Below are 19829 nucleotides of genomic sequence, written 5' to 3' on the forward strand. Positions count from 1 at the left end.
CTACGTCCCTTGAGTGATTGGTCATATGAGAAAAAAACTAAATTTGCCGAGCGAGAAACCACAAACCCATATGCTGCAACTTCGTACCGCTTAGCCAAGTTTCATCTGGTACCCAAGTTGATAGCTTCGTTGAGAGGCCTATGAAGTGTCAAGATTTCACAAAAACTTGCTTAGATGTTAATTTAATCCATGTCCGCGATTGCTTTTTTATTCATTTTCAAAGGGGTCATCCAAAAGAAGCGGTAGTCATTTCTACTTTGTTTAAATATTAATGACTTCTAATGGATCCTGATTCACTTTAATTTTATCTCTATAAAAAGCTATAGCAAATTTTCAGGTTTGTTTTGCTTCCTGTGAACCTAAAGAAGACTGACAGAAGCACTGACAATAAAAGAGTCATGAACTTATTAAGGTGCTTTCTGTTTTTCCCCGTTATTCTCCGAGTATGTGTGTGTATAGGCAAGACAAATCAGAAGAAAGTGGGCGTGGGAAAAAGCTGATAAATATTTGCCCAATCGGCAAGGGATCGAAAATTCGCTACAACTACGATTAGAAAACAATCGTAATAAAAGATGGAGATTGGTCTCGGTTATGCCGATTCTTATCTGCTGATATATGTGGTTGCAGTTAATTCCACTTGATTTTTTGATTTAGTTCTCTATAAGGGACAAACGGCACAGCCAAATAAGTATACTCGCCAATTTGTTTGTCTGTTGCTTTAGAAACATATTTGTAATTTTTTCTATACAATATGGTTGTCAGCTTTAATAAAATTTTGTACATGAATTTTTACAAAACAAAAGTTTGTAAATAATTACAAAATTGTATATAAAAATACTTTACCATCGATAACTAAGGCAAAGGTGTTTTTCAAAAATAATATTTTGCTGAACACTGTTGCTTAGTTATATTTCTCTGCCTATTATTGCTAGGAGGAGAGATAATGAAAACATTACGAAAATTATGATAAAGCTACAGTTTACTTAGTTCAGTCTACTTTTTCACGATTTCTCACAAATAACGTTTCCTTGAGAAAAGTTACTTAGTTATGCGTTTTTTAATATTAAATTTAGCAGCATTTCTGCCTACTGTCTACCACCGCACAATTTCTAACAAATAACGTTTCCTTCCAAAAAGTTATTTAGTTACGCATTTATTTGTATTTAACTTAGCAGCATTTCTGCTTAGTGTCGCACTCAATTAGTTTCTATTCAAATTTTTCCTTTCAATATAGGAAAGCTGTAACCAGTTCGAGACGGTGAATGCTTTGTAGAACACTATTCACGGAGCGAAATTTCTTCTCTACACCAATTATGACATCGACCGATTCAGAGTCATAATATGAATTAATCTAACTCTATCTGTCCGTCCGTCCATTCTTTGTGTGGAATCTGCAGCTCGCAATTTTTGGGATAGTTCGATGTGACGTGGTTTGACACAAGGACGAACGCTATTGAAAATCGTTCGGATCGGTCCAGTTTGTCGACTACGCTTCATGTAACACCCTTTTTTGAAAATTCGTTATTTGGAGAAAATTGCAATTTTTAAAATTTCTCCGGAAAAGTAGCTAAGTAGTAGTATTTGATATAACAACTTCCGACCGGTTGAGGCAATTTTTGAACTTTCTCTCATATAATGAAAACTGAAGTTCATACGACAAAAAGGTAAAGTTTTCAACATTTGACGATGAAATAGTCATAGTCATAATAGTAATTTAATATAAAAAAATGTACTGTACCAAATTTAGGCCATCTTGTCCTACTGTTTAATACTACACTAGAAAGAATTTTGACGAAAGTCTTTTGTAGGTCTTTTGTAGAGCAGAAAAGGCTAAATTTTTATATGTGGTAGTGAGGATGGACTCTTAATAGTAATTTTATGTAAAATTGGGAAATGTAAAATTGTGTAAGGCAAAGCGGTGTAGGCCATTTAAATGTCAGCCTCGCCCGACTATAATATTCATACTTGTCTTCTTCTTTTATTTTGTTCATATTTAATAAAAAAGACAATTCGCACAAAAATTGCATATCGTGTGTGTTGCTTGAGGAGCGGATTTAACATCATTTGTGTAGTGTGAAGTAAGTTAAAAAAAACCTTATAACTAATAAATTGATAAATATTTACTTCAAAAATAGTTGCATAAGAACAAATCAAGGTTATTTTGCTTTCAATCACGAAGAATAGAATATAATGCAAAGACAATATTTAATAAAACCTAATTAAACGCCCTCAATCCAATAGTTATCAATTCTTGGATATAGGGATAGTTCCCATACACAGTAATAAACGTAGAAGCTCTTTCAGTACAGAAATGGTTGATTCCCTTGCATTTTCCCTTTTAAATTCATTTCGTCGTATGTGTTTATCTCATTCACAATCATAGAGGAAAACGGAGGACTTCCTCCGTTTGATAACTTTTGGAAACCAACTTCATCCACAAAAGGAATTTTTGTAAGGAAACTATCATCCTTCCACATCTCAGTGCCTTCAATAAGTTCTCTTTGGTGCAGTCCAATGTCACATTCAATTTCAATGTCATTTCCGTTTCAATCATCCCAATCACTCAACTCAAAAACCTCATTCTTTGTATCACTTAAGTATTCAATATTTATATTAATGTTTTTCCTAGGCTTGGGATTAATACCAGTGCCACTTTTTGTTGTGTCTATACTTCAGAGATAATTTTTTATTCAAAATAAGTCTTATCGCGACGACTACTTTGCGTAGAACGGCTGCACCACACTAGTGCCTTATCCATCGTATAAATGGCATGGAGTTGGTTTCGAATGGGTTAAATATATTGCTATCAACGACATATGTTACACGTAAGTCAAGAGTGGATATTCCAACCAGATATAGTTTCTCTTTTATTCCACTTGCGCAATTGTTTGAGATTAATTGTCTCCTCTTTGAAATTTTTTATTTCCTTTTTTTTTTCTGAGCCAATCCTTGTTATCATTACTCACGAGTACGTACGTTAGCATATAGTCCGATTTAAGTTTGGATACTAGTCCAGCTGCCGAAGAGAGGAAACTGATGTAACTTACGGAAACTAGTTATTTTTCAAAATACTATATACTTGTTCATCCGTACTGTTCATATTATGATATTTTCGGCATCCGCACAGTAATGTAAAGCGATGAATTTTTCATCTCCTTACTAATGGACTATCTCTTCCTACTGTGATTGCAAATCTGTTTTATTTTATCTACCGCAGGTTTTGTTTTATAAATGTTTGATAAGAATTTCTATGTATACAAGAATTTAAATGACTCACTAAAATGTCAATTGTAAAATATCTGAAAACGATTTTCATATATTTACATGTTATCCGAAAATAACTCTAATGCAAAGTTATTCATTCATTCATGCATTCATTTTGCAGCGCACTGCAGGTTATAAATTGTACGCAGATTTTAAAACGTGATTTATATGTATGTAAAAGTGAATAGGGAGGAATAGAATTTCAGTATCTATTATCAATAAATATTTATGTGTTCCAACTGCGTTTGCATTTTCGAATTTTTATTATATCCACTGTTGGGTGACTAGCACAGATTTGCGCTCAGTTCGTTAGTTCAGTTTCAGACGGAGAAACAGATATCGAAGAAATTTTACGTACATACATAGGTACATGTACTAAATGATGGATATTTTTGACTACGAAAATAATTTATAAGAAAATCCACGAGAAATGGGAGCCAGTTAAAAGGTAATATTTTAGTTAACACATTCGCTGCGATAAGGGTTCTCAAGGAAACCTCTGTTAGGCAACGTGCATTGTTATATCGCGCTACACCACAAGCCCGTTACATAAAGACCTTGGGTCAATAGCTATTTATCGTAGTAAAGGTAGTGTATGTAGGTATCACCATAGATTAGCTGAGAATGCTTAGAAAGAGCGTGGCAGTCAACGGGTTAATGTAAGCAGATCTGGCCGTTTACCCGTTACTAAGTATAGGTGTTTGGTGTCCTCCATGAAGAGGGAGTATGTCCCTTCAATATCGAACTATTTCACTTCTTCTCATATCTTACATAATCTGTTGTACAAGCGTATATCAAGGTTGGAAGGAAGGCTTAAAAGTAGATCCATTGTTTATCATATTGATTATAATCTTGTCTGTCCGTTTATCCGTCCAAACTGTAGCAATTATTAAGATATTTTACTGAAATAGATGAAAGTGCTTCTAGAGATCCGAAGGCTGTCGAAGTGTTATTAAAAGTTTATGTAATGTACGTAAAGCTTAGTACAAAATATGGTGCTTCTTGCCTGCGTTTAAGATCTAATATTGCTCTCGTTCATAAATGTTGCATACATATATAATTTAACGTGGATAAAATTAGTTTGTATGATTATATTGATATTATTTTTTGTCTTCGCCAGCCGTAGCCTCCTAATAAACAGGACGATACGTTGTTCGGGAAGGATAAAGACTAGAGGATTGCGGAGTAAGGGAGTAGTGCTTATGTACAATTTATTTGAAAGTAAAAACTTGGCAGAAAGTGAAACAAGGTAGAAAGCAGATTTGCACTTATTGTGCGGTATAAGTGCAATTCAACGTCGAGAAAGTCGTGCAGTGGTTTTCAAGGACAAACAATTTAGTCTTATGTGTACAGTACCGTCGCTTTCTCTCCGTAATCTCAGCCTAGTCCACGCTCAAGGACACCGAACACATCCTTCTTGGCCATTAGCCACTGATCTCTTCGCTTTCTGCGGTCAATGATCTCCAAGCTAGATCTGGAAGCTTTCGCCCATACGCTACTTTTGTTCAAATGTAGGCGGTGTAAATTGTGCAGATATCTACAATATTTGAGCCGATATTCTCATTTTTGCTACCAGGAGAATGCTTGCCATGGACAAAGCAAAGACAGACAGACGGACGGACGTGTTCACATCAATATGCTTTATAGATTTTCTGAAGATGAATAAACCGAATCATGGGATTTGGTTTTGTTGTTTAGTTTCATTTTCCGGCTTAATTGTGTGCAGTTGTTGTTGACAGCTTTCCCTAGAGATTGTTTCGTTTACATGCAACAATTCGGTACAACACAGCAGACACGGCTGATCTCTTCACAAACGTAGTTGGACATATGATTTATGTATACTATCTTTCTATGTAGTCAAGAGCAGTATTAGAAAGAGTAAATGAACTTTACGTATGTTTACATACTTGTTAAAGAACAATACCTAATTCTATGTCAAATAACATCAGACTAGACTAGAAGAATGTGATAAAACACTAATTACAAAGTCAACAACAATGTATCTTCAATAATAATTTAGATTTTAAATATAATATGCTTAATTAATCAACAATTTAACACAGATACAGTAATACTCTTAATAAGCGATTTTGTACCGGAATAAGCATCTGTGGTAATATTGCTTAGAAATTTCGAGGAGCAAATATCACCTCTTATAAACTTAATAATGAAAAGGACACCAAGACAAATGCGTCTTTTCTCTGACATGGGAAGAGTAATTAACAACAATCTGTGTTCATAGGGAGGGAGGGTTCGCTTAGGTACACATCCTAAACTATGTAACACGAAAACTAAGAAACTTCGTTGAACGAGTTTAACAAACTCAATATGGCAATCATACTTAGATGCCCAGACAAACGAAGCGTACTCTAACGTCGGCCTGACTAACGTTGTATATAGGCTTTTAATTATGTAAGGACCATTGAATTCCTTACTCCATCTCTTCATGAACACTAAAAGCGATTTAGCTTTGTTTGTAATTACCACAATATGTTGATTAAATTTAAGCCCGGAGTCAAAGACTACCACAAGATCATTAAAACAAGATACATTATCCAATAGGCAGTCTCCAGGGTAATAATTAGTAGGTAACACATCGCACCACGAAAAGGATAATTTTTTATATTTTTCCTAATTTAATAACACACCATTGTAGCAGCACCAAGAAGCAATCCCACTGAGATCAGAATGTAAAGTCTGCATGTCTCCACTGGAACTTATCGTACGAAAAAGTTTTACATGCTCAACATAATTCGAGGATTACGAACACAAGTAGGAAGGTCGTTACTATATAAGACAATTTTAAATGCAAGGCAAGAAAATTACACGACGTTAATAGCGAAAGCGAATCTGCATACCTGCACACCTTGCGAAAGTGATGAGAATATATTTGACCTCAGCTTTGTGTGCCTCTAGACAAAATACGAAAATCATAGCAGTAAATACGGAAGTAACAAAACTGACAGGTGCCTGAATCTTCTTTAAACTCGAATCAAAATACTTTAGTAAAAACGAAAGTATTTTCAGCTGTTCTGGAATTATAGACGGCTCTACTAAGTAATTTGACATCAAGTTCATTTTCCCAAATAAGTGTAATAAACTGTAATGACTTTAAAAACAACAAGATTCTCGGAAAGTAATGTAAGTCTATTTTTGGCAAAACAGGGATTTAAACCCGCGAAAAGTGACTAGATGAAAGCGATTCTTATGTAGTGGACTTCGTGGTTGCATTGCATATTCTACGAGTTCTTAAAGTCATTGCTGCTAAATATTTTCAATTTTCTGAAAACAAATATTAAACATTTACTTTGAAGGACTTTCCGCGCCGAGGTTTGAACTCCTGAACACTGGCTTGGTATACGCGGTTCTTACCTAGTCGGCTACTCATGCTACTCGTCTACTGAGCAAAAGTCAAAACACGTTTCACCCCGATAACTTATAGTAGGTAGATACGAACGCATATTCTGTCGACTTGAATCGGAAGTTGTTTATGACTCCCCTATGCCAATGCACCTTTAACATCATGACTTTTAACTAACTTTTTATCCTTATTTGTAGAAATTATGAGATGCGAGATATCATCTCTTCTTCTTATCGGTCTAGCTTATTTTGTTAAAAAGAACAACTATTTGACTTTGATGTGATATCATTTAAAGCAGTTTTTGTTATAAAATCCTTTAGATTACACACATCAAATATAAAAGAATTAAATTATCATTATTTCGTTATAGTAAATTTCTTCTTTAAAATATTTTGTTTTTTTTTTTTTTGTTTTGCTTTGCGAAATCTCTTGTCAAATATAAAGAAAGAAAGAAAGAAAGAAAATATAATTTCTCTTATTACGAAGAAAACGACAAAGAGGAAGAAGAAGAAGAGGAAAAATTATTTTGTTAAATAACACGAAACGAAGCGAAAATTCAATTTAATTGTGTCAGGAAAACAAACTTCAAAGTTATGAATACATTAAGACCAACAAATGATGTAAATTTTTTGTTCTTTTATTTTTTTGTTAGTTGTTTCTTTTTAGTTGTTGTTACGTCGGATATACGATTATTTGGAATGCACGCAGTAGGCGTTCTGTTGTGTTGAACAATAACGCCTACGGTATGTATAAACAAGTAAATGCTTCTCAGTATGAATTTTAAGCCCCTCTGCCAACAAAAATATATGTTTACATATATATATCTAAATTTAGATACATGGGTTTGTGTGTTCTTCGTTTTGAGTACTTTTTAAGCCGAAAAAAAAAGAAAAAATAGGAAAAAAAAAACGCCTTTTATTGGTATCAGTTTTTACTTGACATAGACCCAGACACACATATTTAAGCTTAGCACGATACATAAAACAATTGTTTAGGGTAACTGTTATTTGTCAGCATGAAGGCGAGGAATTGTATATTTTATATGCTCAACATACACTTGACATACGTTAAATTTCTCACGTTATATTGTCTTTTTTTTTTTTAATATTTTTTTTAGTTTTTTTAGTTTTTGTTTATTTCTATTCTTATGTCTGTGTGCTCACGTAAAGCACTTTAAAATGTTTTTTCGGTATTTGTTTTGTTAATACACGCTTTGGAGAATTTCGTTTCATTCACATTTCACATTGTTCTAGACAAACGTTTAGATATATGCAAATACACACACGCACAGAGGCAGACAGATAGACGGAAAGACAGAGACATAGATAGATAGATAGATAGATAGATAGAGAGAGAGAGAGAGAGAGAGACACACGCATACACACATTCGCAGAGGGCATACATATCTATTTACATAAAATGTCTGCTTATACATATGTGACATTTTAAGCTTTATTTCTTTGTCTCACTTAACAGCAACAATGGTTTAAAATTTATGTTATTCCTGCTGCTGTTGCTATTCTGACTGTCAACTTTCAATAGTGTCGTTGTCACTGGCAAAGCCAAATATACAAAAGAGAAAGATTCCAAGCGAAATTTCTTGGCATTATTTCCACAACGCCATATAATATGTACATACGTGCGGCTGTAAGCGGTCCTCTCTAATACTTGAGTTCAAATATGTTTTTGAAAAGTTATTTATGGTTTGGAGGCCTTATAATACATGCACATGTATAATGCTTTGCTTTTAATTAAATAAATTTTTCAAACATTTTCTTTTAATTTTAACAGAGAATATCTTTTAACTTGGAAATCAATAATTTTATGTCCATACCATTCTGGCAGTGAAGTCATTGCAAATGTAAAGCTTGGAAGTCTATATGAAAAGAAACCAATTGAATGTATGAAACAATGTAACGCATGACGATACTTAAACTCGTTTCCGTTATAAGTGTGCATGGGTTGTCAAAAATTTTATTTAATTGCGTATTTATCTACGCACTTTACAAAGAAAGGGACTTTTAGACGCTTACGCTTTTTGTGAACATGCTTTTATGCTTTTTGCTCTGCTTAGGAAATCAAGTTAAATAAGTAAAAACAGTAAAGTGGGACATGATCCACCATTAAATACCCTACACCACTTACAGTTACTCAAACAACCTTATTTGCAAATAAGGTCTTATTCGGAATGTGGCCAAAGAAATGGTCCGATCCGAACCATTTTCAATATCTTTCGTCCTTTGGTGAAAACACGTCCATGTACCAAATTTAATCAAACTATCTGAAATATTGCAAATTGTAGACAACCTGAAGAACGAGTGCTCGGTGCAGGAAGTTATTCTCAATCCGTTGGAATAATAAAAGATTGGTATAACTAAAATCTTTCTGAGCGTTGCTTACATCCCCTTAGATGCCCTTGTGACACAAGTATCGTGCGGTATAAAAAGGCGACGCTTAACAGAACCACAATTCGGGCGAGCAATAATTTTTTGGCAACCGAAAACTTTCTTCCTCTTCTAACACAAACATTTCTTGACTGCCAATATACATAAGATCATTCCTTTTAACACCACCCTGATGAAGCGTACAGTGCAATATTCCCTTAGTAGCCGGTCAGGAGAAATCTTTAGTTAGAGCAAGATCCACCGTTTCCACTTTTTTATTGTTTACACATCTGATTGCAATGCAGCTCTACATCGAGCAAGCGGTCTTCCCAGCGGCCCCTGAAAAAGCTGTCAGACCAAAGTAAAAAAAATCTGCTGGAATTTCTGAGGCTCATAATATCCGACCAAATAATAGAAAAACCTTCTATTGGACATATGGACGATGTCCGCTGAAGCAAGTGTTATCTTTGCGTGAATCGACATCCGGGAGAGACAGACAATCTCTATAAGTTAGGGCCCCACAACTGCAATACCAGATTGACTTAAAGTGTATGGCCAATAAATCCACTCTAGGGAATATTGAGGCCTATAATCACTTCGAATTATCCCTTTAGAGAGTGGGTGCAAATGATAGCCGGATACAACAATAAGGATTCACTCCAAAAAAAGTTCCTCTATGTAGTGCTATACAGCGAGTGGAGCTTAAATTTAGACTATAAAGCCTTTAGCTTTACTTTACGCGACCGCATTCACATTTGCCTTTGGACTAACTATGCAACTGCGATTAGCCTTATTCAAACTATCCTTTCTGAAGATTACAACTGACGTGGCCGCCTCCACGCTCTCAACTACTAACATTTCGCAGTTTTCTACAATCTAACTTGTCCTGCTGGAGCTATTTCTATGGAGGAGATATAAACCAGTATTGAGAAAAAAAGTGCTCTGTCATAAAGAAAACAAAACTTCTTCTTCTACAGTGCACCTTTAAGTTATCTATGAGCAAAACCTGTTGCCAAGTGGTACTGGTAGTGTATTGGACAATCTACTTAAAGTGAATGAGTTGGGTCTTTTAAATTGCAGGTTTCTCGTCAGCCGCCGTCTAACGATGTGGAAGAGTAAATTATTGCTTATTTTGCCCTGGAAAAATGTCGCCAGTTTTTTTCAAAGTTTTCGCCATATTGAGGACATAGTTGACCAAAAAATTTGTGAATATGAGAAGCTATTATTAATGTATATGAAAAAAGTTGAGATTTTATTTCATCCCTGAAAAAACTGTTGCTATTACAGTTGTCTATACATATAAATACGGATTTGAAATACTGCGTATGGTTTATGCTATGATAATCCAATGCAATACGATGTTTCCATAGCAAAATTTGATCTTTTTTTTTTTTTTTTGTTGTACGAGGAACTTTTATTATATTTAATTTATTATTTTAGTTTCATTGAAATGAAAGTTATTCTTTGGTTAAATTATGAAATTAATTTTTTCGATGATATTTTGCATTCTTTAATGAGTATTTTGTGCAAATTAAGGCCGCAATTAAACTGCTTCCGTTTTTGATATGCGTTACCATAAATGGCGTTAGTTAATAGAATTCTATCGATACTGCTGTTGCCTTAGGGTAGAACTTGGAGAAAGTCATCTAAAATCCGTGGTCGGGCTGACAAAAAGCATTATTTTTCATGGTCTCGAGCCCGACGATTAGAAAATTCCAGTACATCAGACGTTTACGGATAACTCCGCTGCTTATGGGACTATCACAACCCCTTACATAACTAAGTTTGCACATCAGTTCGGGAATAAATTAAATATGTTACTTTAACAATTGGTTTTTTTCTTTTTTGTAACAGGACCAATCGCTCAGGTTCCCTGTACGTGTAACACGGCGTAGTTTAGAAAACAAGGAATGGCTGCGGCATAATGGTTGTGTACCCAGTCAGTAAATATTCGTTTTGACTGAGTGCTAACTACAGTTGCGAACACGTATGCTCTAGCAATAGTGAGATTTGAACCCGCTCAACATTCGTGGGTAGTTTCGATTCTTATCTACAAACAAATAAAATGAAATTTTTCTGTTAAACACATTTTCCGGGAAGTGGACGGGCTGTTAGCAAACTCCGTTATACGAGGTTTATTGTAGCAATGGACTAAATGTCTCATCATTCTTCGTAGGGAAATCAAGGTTTGTCAAACTTTTCCAAGGAAACACGTATCGTAGACTTTCTAAGTTTCTTGTGTCATATATGAGATGAATTCTTATTCCAATTTTGTTAAGTCCTTGTCGGAGACGGCGTTATTCGATCTCTGTGCATCTAAAAAACTGCACCCTCTACAGACGAGGTTCTATGTTTGAGATTTAACCAAGAATGTGAGAATAAGCATAACAACGTTTTCTTTTCTCTTGAAACACCGCTAAGTCTTGATGTAACCGTGTGCAAAAAATCCGAACAGACAGCGCATTAATATCGCAGTTAAAGCCAAATATATATCGCGGGTGTATTTAAGAAATCAAGCTGGATGTCATGTGTGTGTATGTGTATTATGAAACGAAACTATCGCTAGGCATCAGTAAGAACATTGATGTAATTAAGCCGAAAAACAGCACAATATGCTAAAAATCCTGAAAAATCCTGTCATGGATTGGCATTCGGGTTCATAAGGAAAGACTCCATTAGGTCTTGTTAGCAGTACGGACTTGTAATTCTTTCATATCATCTCGAATACGATAGTATTTTTTGAGCTCCCAGCAGCGTTTGGGGACCCAGTAAATCGCTCCAGTGATCGATAGTCCTTTCGCTATATTTTTTCGGAAAAATTATAGCCAATCGGTATACCTTGTACACCTCTTAACACTTCCTTGAAATGAACGTTTCTATTTATTTATTAATTTCATTACTCTATTATAAAGAGAGAGTACGGATTTATTTCCAATTTGGACAAATATTTAATCTGTTAGCCTGCCTAACTCCCTATAGAATTTATTTCGAGTTTGGAGTTCGACTTTGAGACTTGAAACGGGATTCCAAACTTTTTTTTTCTTCTCATAATTAATTTAAACATATTTAAATATATTGTATATATATACATACATATATTATAGTGCTCTTTCCATGGCATACTTTTTTCGTGGTAAGTATTTAACGTCGTACCTATCTAATGCTTCGCTTTAAACTAAATAAAATTTTTTCTTTTTCCTTAATTTTAACTTTTTTTTTTTTTTTTGTAGTACTTACACTGGCATGCGGTCCACCGAAGCTATTATGGCCGAATACATACATATAATTGCGTCGATTCACTTCAGCGTGAAATAAACCGGTTTGCATTAATGGTCCCACCACACGAGCATCAGATAATATATCAAGTACAACATCACGATGTTCCAATTTGCTGGCCTTAATAGGATTTGTATACATATCACTGTACCTAAAACAAAAAACAAGAAATATACAAATATATATATATATAAATTTACATGTTTGTATAAACAACATAGAAAACAGGATGTAATTTAACAAGCGAGTTAAAAAAAAGTTAGAATTTATTAAAATGAAATTTTTTTGAAAAAAACGGAAAAAATTAAATGAAACCAATAAAAGCCATGCGCTGGTCGAGCATGGTTGATCACTGAATACTTTATACCACTTTGTCTACAACAATCTGTCGTTTATTTTCACTATATAATATCAACAATTATATGCTATGGCCGGGTAAAGAAATACTTTTCATAAAGTAAAAGATATACTTGGTCCAAATTTGTCGCTTCCATTTCTTACATCAGACGAGTATGATGATTCTACCTTACGATGATCCTTCCTTACGGAATATTAAAACTTTGACCTCTTAGCCATAGAAAAGTTTACTTTCCTGCGAGCCGTTATATTAGATAGATTCAAAAAAAAAAAAAAAAAAAAAATTGGAACACCCGAGTCATATTTTATACCTCTATTTAGTATGCCCAAATTCTATAATCGCTCTTAAGCGACTTTTATAGAGAAATTTTGAAACTTGCACTTTTTTTTTAAAGAAAGCCTTATACAGCCTTTCACAGCTTTCGCCCGTCTACCGAATTTTGTGAAAATATTTGAAAAATTTCCACCCGAATGTAAAAATAGGAGTATAGATATCAGACGGACAGACAATTTTAAATCGATACAGAAATGAATTCGAATTGGCGAAGAGACAAACTTAAATTGAATTGATTAATGTAATAAGAGGAAGACGTCTCCTTAAATGCTTCTGAGTCCTCATAAATTGAATATGCCCCGTACCCTTCATAAAAATGGAAAAAGTAACAAAACTAATTCCTAGCTAATATCTATCCAGCATTCGTCGGTTTATTTCTGCAGAAATTTATGCAACCAAGTGAAATAAGAATTCGACCTCAATTTCTGCCTTTTCTGAGTATGAACATTGTGAAGTCGTCTAATGTTTTCTTCTACTCTTTGCAAGTATCATATGCTCGTTAACACTACCATAAGAGCTGTATTGAAGGCATCCACTTTCCTATGGATATAAATACCTGTAATGTGTATAGGCTACACAATGCGGATTTTAAATTTTAATGGATAACTCTTCTCCCTTCCCCCTCTGCACCCTTACTAATACTAAAACAGTTGATTGATTTTTCAGGGATTGAAGCTAGTGAAAGCATATATTCACAATAACTTTCCAGATACGATTTTTTAGATTAAATTTTATATTGATGGAATATAGTAAGCTAAGCAAATCGCTTTTAATCCAAAATCTTACATACATACAACGAATCACGAAATTAAGTTCTCTTTAAAAATTGAAGCGAAATTATGTAAATTGTTTTTCTAGTTTAGCTTATATTTATAATAACTAAATTTTGATTATAATAAATGTGATAGAATAATTTATATGAAATTGTTAAGAATTAAAAAATAAATATTTTACAAAATTCTAAAAAAATAAACCTTCAATTAATATGATATCCTAAAGGAGAAACGACTTTCAAATACCGTGCATTATTTATATATTATTGTCAAGTAAGAGAGTCGTTCTTCGAATCGAGTCGAAGCGAAGAAAGATAGAAAGAGAGCGGAAGTGGTCCAGGTAAAGGGTTAGAGAAAGAGGGTTACGAAAAATTAGGAGGAAGTAAAAAGAACGTAAAGAGAAAACGGACGGATGGAAGACAAGTTAATGCCATGTATCGATTTATTGAACTTATGTTCAGCATTGAAGACTAATTTTATTTCCCTTGGAGTATGTGCAATATATATTACTTATCCCATTGAGTAAGGAAGTTCGTTCAAACTCATTGTTGTGCTGGCCGTCAATATAGATTTCTTCGTTAATTAGTCCATTCTTTTTTTTTACTTTACCAATTATCGAGTTATACTTTTCTCCGTGCAACAGCTGCGTCGCATGAAGCGGCTTGTCGATCTATTTCTCACCCGTCCGCTGTTCATTCTCCCTTCATTTACCATGCTCCGCGTCTGCGCATTCAAATGTCTACCCAACCGCTTTTTTAAGTACTCCGACTTATACACCATTTTTTCCCGACTCGATCGTGTGCTTATTCACGTGTCCAGTTATCCCTATATTCTAGTCATCCTGCTGTCAAGAAGGCAGGTATTTGTCTGCCCACCTACTAATCAAGTCGGTTCGATGGATAGACTTGCCTTCCCGTTCATCGTTTCATTTACTCCTTCGTTCGTTCGTCTCCATAGTTGTGCTTCTGCTATCCGCCAATCCTTCTCAATGCTGTTACGTATCTTCTTAATTGCCTCTCAATCCATCAATTGATGCGACTACTCGTCAGTTGACTTGTGAAATTTTCAAAATTCTTAACAATAAATATGTTTCAGGGTTTTTTGGCTTCCTAAGGTTTCCTAAGCCATTTCCCAAAGATTGATTTTCGTTGGTCTTACATCGATGGCTTGAACTTGCATGAAATGTGGTCGAGTTTCTAAGAAATCGATTTCCACGAAATTGTAAAATCAACTACACATTCAAGGTACTTTGCTTGTCAAGTTGCCTCACGCAGCTTGTGATTGTCATAAAGATTAATAATAACGCGTAGACGCTTTCGCGGAAAAAGAGCTAGTAACTTGTTGAATAAAAGTTTATATAAATAGATAATTTACGAAAGGCATAGTTAGTCTTGTCAAGAGAGTTGAATTGCAATATTCGAAAGAACAAGACTAGAACGAGCGTGAAGACTTTCTTGGAAATAGATCTCCCTGTAAATATATATCCTAAGGAATATAAACAAACCCTTAGTTAACCTATTCAAGCCACAATTCATTGGTACAAATTTAAACTCAAAAGGGATCTGATAAATACGTACAATGGGTGCAAAGGGTAACTCTGCGTTATAATATTGTTACGAAAATCCCAAAACCCCTTAAATTCAGCTAAGTAATTTTCCATAATAATAAATTCCCTAAAGAAGGAAAAGTCAAATACACATTCGCAGGCGCGTCACGCAGCTGTAGGTCGATAGAAAAGATTAGTGGGAAAAACAGACAGGTATTAAGTATAAAAACTATGAATTTTGGTATAGTAACACGCTTGTAAAAAAATATATATAAGTAGACTATTTGTGGAAGGGAGAGTTAGTCGGGCAAGAACACAGAAGTTGAGAGTATGGCCAAAATATAATTGTGAATAATTCTACATTTAAGGAACATAATTGTAAATAAATGAGATCCTACTCTTAAGGTATATGATGGTAAATAAAAGCACTTTGAAGTGTACTTCTCTTCAACAAAATATCCAGTCCGGTCCAGTGATACGGATTGTACCTTGGAAAAGCGAATTTCATAACAATATCAATAAAACATGAAAACTTCGTCAAGCTTACTTCCGCTATCATGAACTATTACAAAGCATAGCTCATACGTTTCGAATTAGATAATTTCCAACGTATTTGTGTCGGTTTTGCGAAATAGACTCCGTGCAAAAAGTATCCGGAATTATCAAAAAAATTTTTAATGTGTCTTTTCATGCAATGAAATTGGGCTTGTGTTGAATGCAATTCGCCTAACGGGTGTGCAAAATAGTTGACTTAAGGCCCTAAGAAATTTTAGCGAACTTTCTTTCAATTGACCAAAGAGCTTTCTGCGATCTTGTAGTCTTAGCTACGAAGACCTTTTAAAAAAATCAGCTGAACCCCTATTAGTTGAGTACCTTTTCGACCTATGTGATGATCGTTGTGACTTAATCTTCCATTCGAAGAGTGTCGTTTTACTTTTGCTGCTGCAATTGCGCAACAAGTGCTCCATGCCACTCATAATAAATTAGTGATACTTTTTGCGCACAGTATCATGCCCCCATGTATAAAGTTTTTTCGCTAAGGAAGCTCCTTTTCACATCCACAACGAGCCGAGTATTCGTTCAATAGACTTTCTAGGAAGTAAAGAAAAATCGCTATGCTGTGGCTAGCATCGCTTGAAAGCCCTGGAGTGACGGATTAGGCACAAAGTCCGCAGAGCAATTCAGTGCACCGCGAAGCGCTTTAAGAGAGTCTTTAAAACGTTGTATTCCGAATATAATATAAAAAATTCGTGTGCGTGTTATCAATATCGCTTATCTGACTCAAATCTCTTGAGTTTAAAAAGGTTTTTTATGTCATGTTATGCCGCCCATCCGGTGTTATTTTTTTTTTTTTTTTGCTCTTCTCTGATTTAGTTTATTAAATTATTTTTTTCTATTAATTTTCAAACCGTTCAGTAGCAAATAATTAGATTTTTGTTAAATTAAACTTCTAATATATTCTCGCGTTAATTTAAATAGCAATTGAAAGCAATTGTAACTTTCCCGGTAATGCAATTGGATTTTTAATAAATTTTTTTATTCCTGAATTAAAAACTAATTAAAAATTCAATTTAAAAATGAAAATATATAAAAATAGAAAAACATAACAAAAAAAAAAACCAAATTTACGTCGGATCCCCTCTAACAAAAATCTCATTAGCAGCAATTCAGTATTACACACGCAATATAAATTAATACCCAATAATTAGAGTTTTTTTTTTTTTTCTCTTCAACGTAAGCTTTTGAACATTATGTAATAAGCCTTATAGGATAAGTGTCAGATATATTAAAAAATCGCACATATTTTCTTAATCTTGCTTCGTATTCAAGTAAACGCCGGAAGCTAAAAAATGACTTTGCTTCTTAGTAGATTACGTATAGAGCGCCATGTAATATAGCGACTTTAGCGGCGTTTTATGAGAAGTGATCGAAGAAGCGGTCCGATCCGAACCATGCTTAATAGCACTAGTCCTTGAGCCAAAACATATCGTTTTACCAAACTTCATCCAAACAAGAAAGCAAAACGGACAGACGAATAGACTTAGCTTTAGAAAGCGAATTTAAATCGTTCGGCCTAATAGAAATCGGGTCTATCTCAAATCCTTTTGGCTGTTGCCTATATCCGCAAAAATCTAATGGATCCTTGTACTGTAAGTGGCGTAAGGTAAATAATTCTTCAGTAGGTTCATAAGTTTGAGATTGTCTTGCCAAACCGCATATAAGATAAGATTTTCAAAAACTTTTTAGGAAAAGTACAGTTAGTGGTAAGTTTTAATAGTTTTAATATGATGAATAATTTTAGATATTTAAAGTCTTGACTAATTTATAGGTTTATTGTGAGTTAAAGTCATCTAAAGATTTAAAATCTGATGCTCTGAACTTTGAATTCGGAGTTCAAATCTTTAAAATTATCCTTTTGGAAAATTCGTAATGTGGTTTATTCTTATAAGTCACCTAATTTGGTTTATAGATATAAAAAGAACGAGGTATCAAGTTACCATATTTCATATGTTCACTATTCACTGCAATCATCTCTTCCTGTTAATTGTAAAGGGAAAACTTCCCAAAAGATGCGATCAATCCGTACTACCGCACATCCACGAACGATGATGTCTTAAGTATGAAGTGCTTTTCACGACAAGCGTGAGGCTTTTTCGTTGCTCAAATGAGAGGTGCTAGTGTGTTTGGGTCCTAGTATTGCCGGGTCGTTACTTCTGAAAGTAACCATAATTAGAACACACTTGAGAGTTGGATCAAATTTTTTTTCTTCCAATATATAGTGCGTTCATAATTTTTTTTATTTTTTTATTATGCGATCAATCGGTCCGGGGGTGCCATCTGTTCGTGTAATACTGTGGCGGCCGGCAAAAAGTGAGGAAGAAGAAAGACGTAGAGAAGCGGTCGCAGTAAACTCTATTGCATTGAGATTTGAAATCGCGAACGCAAACTTGGTAGTCGTGATGCCTATCTACTCGACTGCTCCTGCGAACATTGACGATTATGACGACTATAATCTGCTCGCAATGCTCGAAACGTATCTAATAAGTTTTTTTTCTTTAGATATATAATGTTCTGCTTTATATGTCTTACTGAAAAAGGTTTGTCAAATCTCGACCACGAAATGGATGACCTTATACCTTTGAAATCCATGGGGGCTGTCGAAGGCATATGAACAATCCGAGTGCAAGAGCGACTGAATTTCGCGTCAAGCCGACAATCCTAAGGCAACAAAGTGTGTACTACGGAATATAAGGGATATATGGTAAGTTTATTATCTTGATGTCAAACGGTGGCATAGACATTCTTAGTGGCAGCTCACAATCAGAGACGTTTTTCAATCCTCACAACTTTTCGTAGCAGTTTCATTTATAAAATGGGTTTGTATAACTAAAAATACGCCGTAAGGAAAGCCGAACTAAAGCATTGCCTTAATGAATTGTTCCGTTGTTAGTATTAAGTTTAACCTTAGTACAGATACGGAATAAAATTAATTCATTCGAAGTCGTATCAGTCAGCTTCGCATTAACGCATGACGAAATCATTGTTCCTTTTCGGGACTTTCAATTTTAGTCTGTCTAATGCAACTCTGAATGATAGGACTTGCGTTTTAAGTCGCTTTCACAACCGGTGGACACCGGTGCGCTTGGCTAATCTCAAAATCCCGTTTTCAAAACAATATGTATAAATAAATGTTCACAAGCAATTTTAGGTGACGATACGAGTGTAATTCTTTACCTGATGTATATCATAATAAATAAAATGAAATAAACTAAAGCAAAAATCTCGGAGATTTTTTCAAGCAAAAATGTGAAAAATTTCTAAAAATCCTCTTAAATGTATTACACACTGCCTGCAACTATACCGTTTACACGTTGTACAAGAATGAGGTTACATAACTCTTCAACACGCTGGTTCAAGGTGTTTTCACCGAAAATCTTCAAAAAAAAAAAAAAAAAAAGAAGAAAATTCAAATTTATGTTAGAAGCATTAACGACACCTACGCCCAAAATTCTCTGGAAAGCATTTACAGCAGTGACCACAAAAACGCAAACTGCACACAAAAACCAATAATTCCTACAGTAAACACAAGAGCAAACGGCAACACCTTCCTTCAAGGTGGAATCTACATTCTCAGTGTCAGTTAGTGCATATATGGTTGTTGTTATCATCAAAAAGCGTTTTGTAATATATTCTAAGAAGAAATGAAAACGATATGCAAAGATGGTAAATATGTGTGAAGCAACGTTTACATAGAAAATTTTCTGTTTATTTGGTTAACCGGGCTAATGATAAACACACGAAAACGCCTACATGTACATGTATGCATATATGTAAGAAACATATAATAAAATTGCTTACAACTAACTTCACTCAAACCAACCGTGTAAAAATGATGTGCTCTGTTAGACGATATACACAGCATAGAACAACATTGAAAGAAACGGGAAGAAGGCAAAGCTTGCAAAAAGAGGTTAAGAGTTTTCTAGTGTAACGTAAACAGATGTCATGTGCACTTGTTTTCGGATGTTTGGTT

The 19829-nt window shown here is 34.5% G+C and overlaps 1 protein-coding gene across 2 annotated transcripts in view; it reads right to left on the reverse strand.

Annotated features, from left to right (window-relative positions):
- The window catches only part of LOC119638509, a 125194-nt gene that overhangs the window by 20399 nt on the left and 84966 nt on the right, over positions 1–19829 (reverse strand). For both annotated transcript variants that reach the window (XR_005247444.1, XM_038035326.1), the window contains one exon: positions 12247–12436. Coding sequence is in view for 1 of the 2 variants with exons in the window: in XM_038035326.1 (XP_037891254.1) it covers positions 12247–12436 (190 nt within the window). In the remaining variant the exon portion in view is untranslated. The remainder of the gene's footprint in view (positions 1–12246; positions 12437–19829) is intronic.

This window comes from Glossina fuscipes, unplaced genomic scaffold (assembly GCF_014805625.2).
Source record: "Glossina fuscipes isolate IAEA_lab_2018 unplaced genomic scaffold, Yale_Gfus_2 90, whole genome shotgun sequence".
Classification (NCBI taxonomy): Eukaryota; Metazoa; Arthropoda; class Insecta; order Diptera; family Glossinidae; genus Glossina; species Glossina fuscipes.